Here is a 13,892-nt window from a genome sequence, read left to right as displayed (position 1 = left end):
TAGTCCAACATACTCAAGGCAGGACCAATCCCCAGATAGATTTTTGCCCCAGATCTGTAAATGGCTCCCTCAAAGATTGAGCTCACAACCCTGGGTTTAGCAGGCCAATGCTCAAAGCACAGAGCTAACGCCATCACTTCGCTGATACGCTATCCTCCCTTCACAACACTATCGATTGGGCAATAGACGAGAAAATGCAGTTTGATTGCTCCTGTCAAATAAATGATCTTCCATTTTCATGTCAAAAAGTGAGGTGGAGGGTGGAAATTGTTTGATGAGAGTTCTCTCTCTCTCTCTCTCTCTCTCTCTCTCTCTCTCTCAAACTGTGTCCTTAAAAAGCTAAAAGTGAATTAAAGGAAACACGGGTGACCCCTGTCAGTACCGTGTGTTGCTGCTGGTCAGAAAGTGCCGGGGTGTATTTGAGCGGTTCTGTGCATTGGCGTTTGGTTGTTTTAGGGACTGTTGTTCTTCCTATTTTATTGTCTTTGTTTTTGCTTATTCTCACTTGATTATTTTCCGATTTTATTCATTGGTTTTGGAGGGTTTATTTATTGCTTCCGGCTTTTTATGTTCCCCTTTAGAAAAGTTTTTTCATTTAAAAAAATAACAAAAAACACAACCACCACCATTTTTGCACAGGGGAGCGTGAAGGCCTCTGACACCCTCCCCTAAAGGCCAGACACCGCCAGCCGCAGCTGCGAAACGGCCCCATTTTGCTAGGGCGCACAAGGAGCGAGAATCTCCCTGTCAGAGACACATGGTCGCACAGGGGCACAAATACTTCTAGACACAGAGACTCACGCAGGGCCAGGGCTAGTGCAGACAGGAAATATTGAATTGTTCTTCCGCGTAAAGAATAATCGCTCTTCCGGCTCCGGCTCCACCTCTGTCCCTGCAGAGCTGTGAACACTCAGGGCTGCAGCGCAAACCCCGGGCTCGGGTTAGAGCTTTGCGGCCGCGGGGCTTTCAGAGCGGCGGAGCGCCCGGGGAGCGGAGCTGGGATGAGGCGCTGAGTAGATCTTCCCCTTTGCACACCCCGAGCAATGTGCTGGGAAGGAAGACGGGAGGGTGCTGTGTCTGTGCGTCTGTCTTTCCTCCTCTCGCTGTGTCTCACACGTCTGCAGAACAGCAGGTTCGAGTGTGGCACATCCCCTCTGGGCCAGCTCTGTTAGTCTGATGTAAGCAGTAGGGTTGGGGATTCCTGTGTCCCCAGGGATTCACACCTCCCTGGTCCCCTACAGTGACTCAGTTTCCCCGACCTTCCAGCACTGAGCGCACCAGGTCTCTGACCCAACCCACCTCTGGTTCCCCAGACATCTGACTTGAACCTGAGGCCCGGGGAAGGGAAGTTTTTGTCTCAGCTCACACCGACTTCCCCGCACTGCGCGTCTCTAGCAGCTCAGTGATACCGGGCCGTGTCCTCCCGCCTCAGGAGGCTCAGGTGAATCGCCCTTGAACCCAAGACGCGTAATACGGACTAGACCCATCGTCGTAAATACGTGAGACAAACTCCGGGCTTTTCCCGGGACCCTGCAGATACCAGAACATTGTGTAGCTGCTGAAGGTGAAATCGGAGCCTTTACAGGAGAGCCGGATGGACTCCCCTTCATTTCTAATAGCCCCCCCGGACTCCACCAGCTGCATCTGGGACTGGGCACCTAAGGGAGAAAACACAATGATCATTGTTCATACCTATGGGCTGTCACTAGGGTGATAAAGGGCATCTAAGCCACAGAAATAGACTGAGATACAACTTGCCGGCTAATACAGTGGAGGAAACCATAGATGGAGAGAGAATAGAGTAGAAGGGAATGTGCAGATGGAGAAAGAGAGAATACAATACAGGAATAATGGACGGTGAACAGCCACTGGAAGATTAGAAACACACGAACAGACAAGCTAACACTGTGCTACTAACAATGGAATATTTTATATATTAGACTGTGATGCAGTGAAAGCAAGAGAGACTGTACTATGATGCCTCGATGGAGAGAGACAGAGAGAGAGAGAGAGAGATTAAGGAGGGGTATAGAGACAAACAGACAGACTTAGATACACTCTACAATTAAAAACAAATACTCTGAAGGTTCCCTGTATTTTCAAACATTTTCTCACCTTCCCAAGCGGCTAAAACGAACACAAACTGTACCCACACTGGCATTGCTGTGAGCTGCAGGATAAATTCTCACTGTCACAATGAGGAGCGTTTAGCCTTTCACTGCACAAACACAAGGGGCGGCCTTTTCACTCTATTACAGTCTCGCAGCTGCCGGGTTTCGAAGGGAAACGAAGTCACCCCCTTTCCCACTCTACACCACACCCTGCCCCTGGACAGGGGCGGAGACTCCGGTCTGATGGTCTCAGGGCGCTCCGGGAGCAGGGCGGGTTATTGTGAGGTTCTTACACTGACCCGAAGTGTGTCAGGCGCTACAGGGGACAAGCGCAAAGCCAGGTCTCTGCTCCTAGCACTTCACAGCCGAGACGCGGTGAGAAATGCCCCAGCGCAGCCTGGGACCGGCCTGCTGCAACCCTCCCCCGGGAAGCAAACGCTGCTCCAGACTCCTGAGCAATGGTCTCCGGATGTGGAAGGGGCTTTGGGATTCCCCCGGTAACTGTCTCTCCTAGGACACAAAGGGCCGCGCATCGCAGGGGAATAAAGTCTCACATCCGGACTGGGAGTCAGGCTGCCCCCATGCGACCCAGTCTTGTCCATGCACGTCAGGTCTCTGCTCTCCGCCCCCAAGGGCGCTGACTTTACCCCTCTGAGCCTGGGGCCCACGGCCCGGAGGTTTTTGTCTCAGCTCACACCGACTTCCCCGCACTGTGCGTCTCTAGCAGCGCAGTGATACCGGGCGGTGTCTTCCCGTCTCAGGCGGCTCATTTCCAGGTACAGCTCGCTCTTGGCGTTGTCTCTGGAGATGGTGAATCGCCCTTGGACCCAAGACGCGTAATACGGACTAGACCCATCGTCGTAAATACGTGAGACAAACTCCGGGCTTTTCCCGGGACTCTGCCGATACCAGAACATTGTGTAGCTGCTGAAGGTGAAACCGGAGCCTTTACAGGAGAGCCGGATGGACTCCCCTTCATTTCTAACAGCCCCCCCGGACTCCACCAGCTGCATCTGGGACTGGGCACCTAAGGGAGAAAACACAATGATCATTGTTCATACCTATGGGCTGTCACTAGGGTGATAAAGGGCATCTAAGCCACAGAAATAGACTGAGAGACAACTTGCCGGCTAATACAGTGGGGGAAACCATAGATGGAGAGAGAATACAGTAAAAGGGAATGTCCAGATGGAGAGAGAGAAAAAACGGTACAGGAAAAATGGGTGGGTGAACAGCCTGTGGAGGATGAGAAACACGCAAACAGATAAGCTACTAATGATGGAACATTGTATATATTAGATTGTGATGGAGTGAAAGAGACTGTGATAAGAAAGAAAGAAGGAAGGAAGGAAAAACAGGGATATACAGACATCTGCAACTAAATAACACGTACTCTGAAGGTTCACTGTATTTTTAAACATTTTCTCACCTGTCCAAGCTCCTAAAATTAACACAAACTTTACCCACACTGGCATTGCTCACTGAGCTTCAGGGTAAATTCTCACTGTCAGGATGAGGAGGGTTTGTCTTTAACTGCACAAACACAAGACCGCTTCTGTCTACTGCAGCCTGACAGCCGCTGCTGCCGGGTTTGGAAGGGAAACGAAATCACCCCCCTTCCCACACCACACCCTGCCCCTGGAGAGGGGCAGAGACTCCGGACTGACAGTGTCATGGAGCCCCGGGAGAAGGGTGGGTTATTGTGAGGTTCTTACACGGACCAGAAGTGTTTCACGCGCTACAGGGCACAAGGACAAACCCAGAGCTCTGCTGCTAGCACGTCACAGCCTAGACCCATAAGAATATAAGGGCCAGTCTGGGTCAGACCAAAGGTCCATCTAGCCCAGTGTCCTGTCTCCCAGCAGTGGGGAACACCAGATGCCCCATAGGGAATGAACAGGCCAGGGAATCATCAAGCGATCCATCCCCTGACGCTCATTCCCAGCTTCTGGCAATGACTCCAAGATCTTTCTTGAGTAGTATCAGCTAATTTAGCCCCCATTATTTTGTATGTATTCTTGGGATTATGTTTTCCAATGTGCATTACTTTGCATTTATCAACATTGAATTTCACCTGCCATTTTGTTGCCTGGTCACCCACTTTTAAGAAATCCTTTTGTAGCTCTTTGCAGTCTGTCTGGAACTTAACTATCTTTAGTAATTGTGTATCATCTGCAAATGTTGCCACCTCACTGTTTACCCCTTTTTTGAGATCATTTATGAATATGTTTGTGATGCAGTAGGGACTGTCTGTGTGGGGAGTGGGAGAGCAGGGGAGGACTTTAGGGGATGGACGATGCCAGGGCCTGTAACCTGAGCTAGGTAAGGGAGGGGAAAGGTCAACAACTTTCCCCGGGAAGGGGACAAAGGAAGGGGGTGGCAGGAGGGAAGCAGTTGGAGTTTGGGCTTGGGGCTGGATGGGCGGAATTCAGGGTATCCTAGCTAGGATCCAAGCACCCTGAAAGCCCAGAAGGATTCGATGGAGGGGTCCTGACTGTGCCTGCAAGCCCTGCTGTAACCTGTGTTCCTGTTGTCCAATAAACATCCTGTTTTACTGGCTGGCTAAGAGTCACTGTGGGTCCCAGGAAGAGGGGTGCAAGACTGGACTCCCCACACTCCGTGACAACTGGTGGCAGCGGCGGGAGATACTGCACCCCGTGGACGGCGCTTCCTGCAGTAAGTGACTGGGGAGCAGTAAAACGAAGGAGTGATTAACCCTGGGAGTGTGTGCCCAGTGAGAAGGACTTTGCAGTAACAGGGTCCCCCGGGGGATTGCAGCGAGCGGTCCCAGGGGCGGAGGCGTCTGCAGCTCGACCCTGGCAGACAGGTGGTGACCTCAAGAAGGGCTGGTGCACTAGGGATCCCCCTGGAAACCGTGGGGAGCGGTGAGCACCCCAGCCTGTGAGTGGCCAGCAGGAAGATGTATGCCAAGCGGCGCAAGTGTGACCTGCTGGAGCTATGCAAGCAGAGAGGGCTGCGCTCAGGGAGGCTCAGCAAGGACCAGCTGATTGCCCAGCTGGAGGAGGGAGACCGCATGAATGAACGGAGCCCTGTCTCTGAGGGAAGCAGCCGGGCAGATGCAGCGCAGGCACCAGGGTCTGTCCCCCCTGGGAGTGGTCAGCCGGCGGACGAGGGCTTCCCGAGACCCCCCCTTCCTAGGCCTAGGGGAAGGGCGAGGAGGAGCCCAGTGTATACCGAGGGCACCGTGACACCCCCGGCCAGCAGGGGATCCTCCCGGCGACGATCAGCATACGTGGAGCGGATGCGGCTGGAATATGAAAGGGAGCTGAGACGGGAGGAGCTCGAGTTAAAGAGGCAAGAGCTGGAGGAGAAGGCGAACCAGCGTAAACATGAGGAGAACCAGCGTAAACATGAGCGGGAGGAGAAGGAGAAACAGCGTAAACATGAGCTGGACCTGGCCCAGCTGAGGAGAAGTGAGGCCCCAGCTGCGGTGAGTGAGGGGGGACCCAAGCCTACAAAGAGCTTTGATAAGCACTTGCTGCACCGGCGTAAGGAGGGGGAGGACATAGATACCTTCCTGACGGCCTTTGAGAATGCCTGCAAGCTGCACAGGGTTGACCCTGCAGACAGGATCGCAGTTCTCACCCCCTTACTGGACTCCACAGCCGTGGAGGTGTACAGCCGACTGAAAGGGGCGGAGGCAGGGGACTACAAACTGTTCAAACAGGCCCTGCTCTGCGAGTTTAGGCTGACTCCTGAGATGTACCGCAAAAAGTTCCGGAGCCAGCGTAAAACCCGTGAGGTCACATACCTACAACTGGTCAACCGGGCACAGGGGTATGCCCGCAAGTGGACAGCTGGGGCCCAAACTAAAGAGGACCTGCTTGACCCATTCATACTGGAGCACCTGTATGAGCAGTGCTCATCTGACTTGAGGCTGTGGTTGATGGACCAGAAGCCGGAGAACCCACAGCACGCAGGCCAGCTGGCCGACCAATTTGTGGACAGTCGGGCAGGGGATGGCAGGGAGGAGTCTTGAAGGAGCAGGCCTGCCTCAACGCAGAGAGAGAGTCATCATGGGACCTCCCAAAGGGGACCTATGGAGAACCCCCCCAAAAGGGGAACATCCAGCGTCAGGTCCCTCTGACCCACTCAAGGGGACCCACAAGACATGGGCTGCTATCGCTGTGGCCAACGAGGCCACATACGGGCCCAGTGCCCCAAGCTCAGGGACAGACCAAGCAGACCCAACCCGCAGAGGGTGGACTGGGTAAAAACCCAATCGGAGGAGGGGCTACATTCCCAGGAAAGGGGGGCTGGCACCATACCACTTGTGGATGCTCCAGGCTCCGGGTTTTTGGTTTACCGGGTGGGCGCAGGGCTGCCCCTCCGGAAAGAGTGCATTATTTCCCTGGAGGTAGATGGGAGGAAGGTCACTGGGTACTGGGACACGGGTGCAGAGGTGACGCTGGCCCGGCCCGAGGTGGTGGCCTCAGATTGGATGGTGCCCGACACCTACCTGACCCTGATGGGCGTGGGCGGGACCCCATTCAAGGTGCCCGTGGCAAGGGTACACCTGAAATGGGGGGCCAGGTAGGGCTCCAAGGATGTGGGGGTACACCGATATTTGCCCACTGACGTGTTAATGGGAGGGGACCTCGAGGACTGGCCTAGTAACACCCAGAGTGCCCTGGTCGTGACTCGTAGTCAGAGTCGGCAAAGGGCACTGCACCCCGACAACGGGGAAGGTACTCGACCCGAGGTGCAGGACCCTAACCCAGGGAGCGGGGAATGCCCAGGGGCACGGTTCAGAGAGGCTGCGGCCTCAGACCCAGCCAGCAAGAGAGAGCCGGTCCCCATCTCTGTCCCAGCTGCTGAGTTCCAGGCCGAGTTGCAGAAAGATCCCTCCTTGCGGAAGCCCAGGGACCAGGCTGACCTTAGTGCGGTACAGACCATGAGGAGAGGTTGCAAGGAGAGGTTCCTGTGGGAGAAGGGGTTCCTGTACCGAGAATGGGCTCCCCCCAGGGGAAGTAGAGTCATGGGGGATCAGGAGGCAGCTGGTGGTTCCCCAGAAGTTCCGTCACAAGCTGTTGTACCTGGCCCATGACATCCCTCTCGCAGGGCACCAGGGAATCCAGCTCACCAGGCAGAGGCTGCTACAGAACTTTGACTGGCCTGGGGTCTTTACCCATGTCCGACAGTACTGCCAATCTTGTGACCCCTGCCAGAGGGTGGAGAAGGCCCGGGACAGGGGGAAAGCGGCTTTGAGGCCTTTACCCATCATAGAAGTACCTTTCCAGAGGGTGGCCATGGATATAGTGGGACCCCACAGCAAGACGACCCGGTCGGGGAAGAAATACATCCTGGTGGTGGTGGATTTTGCCACTAGCTACCTCGAGGCGGTGGCCTTGTCCTCTATCGAAGCAGACACAGTGGCAGATGCGCTGCTGACAATTTTCAGCCGGGTGGGGTTCCCCAAGGAGGTCTTAACGGACCAGGGGTCCAAGTACATGTCGGCCCTGCTCCGGTCCTTATGGCTGAAATGTGGGGTCCAGCACAACTGGGCCTCAGCGTATCACCCCCAGTCCAACGGGCTGGTAGAAAGGTTCAACGGGAGGCTGAAGATGAAGCTAAAAACATTTATGAACCAGCACCCGCAGGATTGGGACAAGTACTTACCTCACCTGCTGTTCGCGTACAGGGAGGTACCCCAGGAATCTACCGGGTTTTCACCTTTCGAACTGTTGTATGGAAGGCGGGTAAGGGGGCCCCTAGACCTGATGACGGACGAATGGGAGGGGAAGGCCGCTCCCGAGGGAGAGTCAGTGGTGGAGTATGTCCTGACCTTCCGGGAAAGACTGGCCAAGTTCATGGGCCTGGCCAGGGAGAATTTGGCCCGAGCCCAGAGGAGGCAGAAGGTCTGGTATGACCGCATGGCACTGGCCCGTGCCTTCGCCACCCGGGATCAGGTGATGGTTCTCATTCCCGTGAGGAGAAACAAACTCCAGGCCGCCTGGGAAGGGCCCTTCAAGGTTATCAAGCAACTGAATGAGATAAACTATGTGGTGGAGCTGTCAAACCAGGCACATCACCGTCGGGTGTACCATGTGAACATGATGAAACCATACTATGACAGGAGGAATGTGGTGTTGGCCGTGTGTGGACATTGGGAGGGGCAGGGAGATGACCCCTTAGTGGATCTATTCCCTGGGACAAAAGCTGGTTCCCCCCTGGAGGCGATTCCCCTCTCTGATCAACTGACCCCGGGCCAGCACGCAGAGATCAGGGAGATGCTGCATCTATACCGACAGCTGTTTTCCAACCAGCCTGGACGCACTCATTTGACTGTCCACCGGGTGGAGACCGGGTCACATCCCCCTATAAGATGCTCCCCTTTTCGGGTCACTGGTAAAACTGCCCAGGATCTTGAAAGAGAGGTCAGGGACATGCTGGCTTTGGGGGGTGATCCAGCCGTCTTCCAGCCCTTGGGCCTCGCCAGTGGTGCTGGTCCCCAAGAAGGATGGGTCAATCCGGTTCTGTGTGGACTATCGAAAGCTCAGTGCCATCACCGTATCTGATGCCTACCCTATGCCCAGGCCTGACGAGCTCCTAGACAAGCTGGGAGGTGCTCGGTACCTCACCACTATGGATCTTACCAAAGGCTACTGGCAAGTGCCGCTGGATGCAGATGCCAGGCTGAAATCGGCCTTTATCACCCCTCTGGGGCTCTACGAGTTTCTGACCCTGCCCTTCGGCCTCAAGGGAGCACCGGCCACCTTCCAGCGCCTGGTGGATCAGCTACTGAGGGGGATGGAGAGTTTTGCCGTGGCGTATATTGACGACATCTGCGTCTTCAGCCAGACCTGGGAGGACCACATGTCCCAGGTTAAACAAGTCCTGGACCAACTCCAAAAGGCTGGGTTAACAGTAAAGGCTGAGAAGTGCAAGGTGGGGATGGCTGAAGTATCTTACCTGGGCCATCGGGTGGGGAGCGGCTGCCTGAAGCCGGAACCAGCCAAGGTGGAGGTGATCAGACACTGGCCTGCTCCCCAAACCAAAAAGCAGGTCCAGGCCTTTATTGGGATGGCGGGCTACTATCGAAGGTTCGTGCCCCACTTTAGTGCCATAGCCGGCCCCATCACTGAACTGTGCAAAAAGGGGAAGCCAGACAAGGTGATCTGGACTGAGCAGTGCCAGGAGGCTTTCCGGGCGTTGAAGGAGGCTCTGGTTAGTGGCCCAGTTCTGGCAAACCCAGATTTTGACATACTCTTTATGGTGTTCACCGAAGCCTCAGACACGGGACTGGGGGCGCTGTTAATGCAGGAGGATGAAAAGGGGGAGAGACACCCCATCGTGTACCTGAGTAAGAAGCTGCTACCCCGGGAACAAAGCTAGGCGGCCATCGAGAAGGAATGCCTGGCCATGGTGTGGGCCTTTAAGAAGCTAGAGCCATATCTCTTTGGGTGACACTTCACCGTGTACACCGACCACTCTCCCCTGACCTGGCTGCACCAGATGAAAGGAGCCAACGCCAAGCTCCTGAGGTGGAGCCTGCTCCTGCAGGACTATGACATGGACGTGGTCCATGTGAAGGGAAGTGCCAACCTGACAGCGGATGCGTTGTCCCGGAGAGGGGGCCCTGAACTTCCCCAGGTCACTGGGCAGAGTGACCCCGCTCAGTTCAGTCTCGAAGGGGGGAGAGATGTGATGCAGTAGGGACTGTCTGTGTGGGGAGTGGGAGAGCAGGGTAGGACTTTAGGGGATGGACAATGCCAGGGCCTGTAACCTGAGCTAGGTAAGGGAGGGGAAAGGTCAACACCTTTCCCCGGGAAGGGGACAAAGGAAGGGGGTGGCAGGAGGGAAGCAGTTGGAGTTTGGGCTTGGGGCTGGATGGGCGGAATTCAGGGTATCCTAGTTAGGATCCAAGCACCCTGAAAGCCCAGAAGGACTCGAGTGAGGGGTCCTGACTGTGCCTGCAAGCTCTGCTGTAACCTGTGTTCCTGTTGTCCAATAAACCTTCTGTTTTACTGGCTGGCTAAGAGTCACTGTGGGTCCCAGGAAGAGGGGTGCAAGACTGGACTCCCCACACTCCGTGACAATGTTGAATAGGATTGATCCCAGAACAGACCCTTGGGGACATCGCTATTTACCTGTCTCCAATCTGAAAACTGACCATTTATACCCATCCTTCGTTTCTTATCTTTTAACCAGTTCATGAGAGGACCTTCACACTTATCCCGTGGCAGCTTACTTTGCATAAGAGCCTTTGGAGAGGGATCTTGTCAAAGGTTTTCTGAAAATCTAAGTACACTATACCCACTGGATCCTCCTTTGTCCACATGCTTGTTGACCCCTGTCATAAACAGATAGCTAAGGGTTAATGTCTCTTTCACCTGAAGCACCTGACCAGAGGACCAATCAGGAAACTGGATTTTTTCAACTTTGGGTGGAGGGAATTGAGTGTCTGTGTCTTTGTCTTTTTTCTTTTGTCTGCCTGCCTGCTTTCTCTGAGCTTTGGAGAAGTAGTTCTATTTTCTAGTCTTCTGTTTCCAAGTGTAAGGACAAAGAGATCAGATAGTAAGTTATATGGTTTCTTTTCTTTGGTATTTGCATGAATATAAGTGCTGGAGTGCTTTGATTTGTATTCTTTTGGAATAAGGCTGTTTATTCAATATTCTTTTAAGCAATTGACCCTGTGTTGTATCATCTTAATACAGAGAGAACATTTGTACTTATTTTTCTTTCTTTTTATATAAAGCTTTCTTTTAAGACCTGTTGGAGTTTTTCTTTACTTCAGGGAAATTGAGTCTGTACTCACCAGGGAATTGGTGGGAGGAAGAAATCAAGGGGAGATTTGTGTGTTGGATTGCTAGCCTGACTTTGCATTCCCTCTGGGGGAATAGGAAAGTACTTTTTGTTTCCAGGACTGGAAGCAGAGAGGGGGAGTCACTCTGTTTGGATTCACAGAGCTTGTGTCTGTGTATCTCTCCAGGAGCACCTGGAGGGGGGAAGGGAAAAAGGATTATTTCCCTTTGTTGTGAGACTCAAGGGATTTGGGTCTTGGGGTCCCCAGGGAAGGTTTTTCAGAGGGACCAGAGTGCCCCAAAACACTCTAATTTTTTGGGTGGTGGCAGCAGGTACCAGATCCAAGCTGGTAACTAAGCTTGGAGGTTTTCATGCTAACCCCCATATTTTGGACGCTAAGGTCCAAATCTGGGACTAAGGTTATTACATGGTGGCAGTGGGTGGGAGATAGACAGAATCCAGAAGCCAGTAGGAATATTATATTTTTCTTTTCTCTGCTAAGGGCTTTTTAGCAGAGAGAAACAGTTGGTTTTAAAAGGGAACCAGAGAGAATTTTTTTTTTTCTGCTCTCTCTGGCAGTTTGTGGCTTGCATGTTAAGCGAGAAGCCATTAAGAGGCTGTTGAGCGTCTTTTGTCATGCAATAGCCCTCCCATTAGGAGGCAAGTAACAGCACTTATATGCATGCAAATAAAGTGGTTTTTCTGGTTTCCTTTCATTGAACATTAGCTAGAGAGAGAAAAGGAAAAAAGCACTGTTGCTAGGCAGACTTCAGGAGGCAACAGAACCTGCAGTTCAGAAGATAAACACCGGAGGGCACCCCAACACAAGAAAACAGGAACCATGACTTCTAAGGCAAAAATGGACGCCGAAGAACAAATCAAAGAAGCTGAACACAGGCGACAGATGGAGATGAAAGAAAAGGAAGAAAGCATGAAACTGGCAGCCTTCCAAAGAGAACGGGCAGCCCAAGAGGCAGCACACAAAAGAAAACTAGAAGAAGAAGAGATAGCCTACCGAAGGAAACAAGCAGAAGAAGAGTTGGCCCACCACCGAGAAATGGAAAAACACCAAAAAGAAATGGAAAAACACCAAAAAGAAATGGGAAAACAACAAAAAGAAATGGAAAAACAACAAAAAGAGAATGAAGAGAAGGAAAAACAGAGAAAACATGAACTGGAGTTGGTAAAAGCTGGGCTGCATGTGCCAGCCAACCCTAACAACCCGGCGCCAAATATTGCTCCACAGCACAGGAAATTTCCCACCTACAAGGCAGGTGATGACACCGAGGCCTTCTTGGAAAATTTTGAAAGAGCCTGTCTTGGGTACAGCATTCCCGAAGACCAGTACATGGTAGAATTGAGGTCACAGCTCAGTGGACCTTTAGCAGAGGTGGCAGCTGAAATGCCTAAGCACCAAATGAATGACTATAAACTTTTTCTAACCAAGGCCAGATACAGGATGGGGATAACCCCAGATCATGCCCGTCGGCGCTTCAGAACCCAAAAGTGGAAACCAGAGGTGTCATTTCCCAAACACGCCTACTACATTGCAAAAAACTATGAGGCCTGGCTAACAGGAAACAACATTCAAACCTTGGAAGAACTGAACCTCCTCATACAAATGGAGCAGTTCTTGGATGGTGTTCCTGAAGACATCACGCGGTACATACAAGATGGAAACCCCAAGAATATCGCTGAGGCGGGGGAGATTGGAGCCAAATGGATGGAACTGGCAGAAAGCAAGAAAGCTACTGTCAAGGGGAACGATTACCCCAGGGGGCACACAGACCATAAACCCTACAACCGAGGACAGCCAAAGACCCCACATACCACCCAAGTAAAGCCACAGATACCCTACCCTTCAACCTCGCCAGTCTCCAGTAACTCACCTCGGCCCAGTGACCCATCAGATGGAAGATGCTTTAAGTGTAATGAACTGGGACATATCAAGGCCAACTGTCCCAAGAACACCATGCGAGTGCAATTCATTACACCACCATCACCCCAAAGATCCCCAGGCCCGGATGCCTCTCAAATACCCTTGGAGCGAAGGGAAAATTTGAGAGTGGGTGGAAAGAAGGTTACTGCGTGGAGAGACACGGGGGCACAAGTATCAGCTATCCACCAATCCTTCGTTGACCCCAAATTCATCAACCCAAAGGCCAAAGTGACAATTTACCCCTTCATGTCACAAGCTGTAGACTTGCCTACAGCTCAACTGCCTGTCCAGTACAAAGGCTGGTCAGGAATGTGGACTTTTGCAGTCTATGACAATTATCCTATCCCCATGCTACTGGGGGAAGACTTGGCCAACCAGGTGAGGCGGGCCAAAAGAGTGGGAATGGTTACACGTAGCCAAACCAGGCAAGCTTCCAGACCCATTCCTGTTCCTGAACCGTCCACAGAGGCCCCGTCTGTGTTACCAGAGACCCAGACAGAGGTAGTGGACCCGGATTCCATGCCTACCACTGAAACAGCCACAGCATCTCCAGTCCCAGGCCCGGAACTGGAACAGCAACCAACACCAGCAAGTGCAACTACATCTTCAAACTCAACGCCAGAGGGCGCCAGCGAGCCAAAACTGGCAGAAGCAACAGACAGCCATACCCAAAAGGCTCAGCCAGAGCCTGAAATACCCTCAGGTGCACCAGCGGAGAGCGGTTCACCAGTAACGGAAACAACCCCATCACCTACATCGCTTCCAGAGGGACCAAGCCCAAGTCCACAGTCTGAGGAAGAACTGGTGACCCCAGCCTCAAGGGAACAGTTCCAGACTGAGCAGGAAGCGGATGACAGCCTTCAAAAAGCTTGGGCGGCGGCACGGAGCACCCCACCGCCTCTCAGCTCTTCTAATCGATCCCGGTTTGTTATAGACCAAGGACTTTTATACAAGGAAATTCTTTCTGGTGGACACCGGGAAGAATGGCAGCCGCAAAAACAGTTGGTGGTTCCAACTAAGTACCGGGGGAAGCTCTTAAGCTTAGCCCATGATCATCCCAGTGGCCATGCTGGGGT

The 13,892-nt window shown here is 52.9% G+C and overlaps 1 protein-coding gene across 5 annotated transcripts in view; it reads right to left on the bottom strand.

Moving 5' to 3' along the window:
• Nucleotides 1-13,892, bottom strand: part of LOC127031397 (Ig heavy chain Mem5-like) — a 135,584-nt gene that overhangs the window by 112,543 nt on the left and 9,149 nt on the right. The window contains exons 1-2 of one of the 5 annotated variants that reach the window (XM_050918168.1): nt 3,541-3,693; nt 2,813-3,138 (exon numbers count right to left, since the gene is read on the bottom strand). The exons of the other annotated variants lie outside the window; for them this stretch is intronic. Coding sequence (XP_050774125.1) covers nt 2,813-3,138; nt 3,541-3,586 — 372 coding nt within the window. The 5' untranslated portion in view covers nt 3,587-3,693. Of the gene's footprint in view, nt 1-2,812; nt 3,139-3,540; nt 3,694-13,892 lie in introns of those variants that run through there. 5 annotated transcript variants of the gene reach the window in all.

Source organism: Gopherus flavomarginatus, chromosome 11 (assembly GCF_025201925.1).
Source record: "Gopherus flavomarginatus isolate rGopFla2 chromosome 11, rGopFla2.mat.asm, whole genome shotgun sequence".
Lineage (NCBI taxonomy): Eukaryota > Metazoa > Chordata > Testudines > Testudinidae > Gopherus > Gopherus flavomarginatus.
This window is presented reverse-complemented; position numbering and strand designations above follow the sequence as displayed.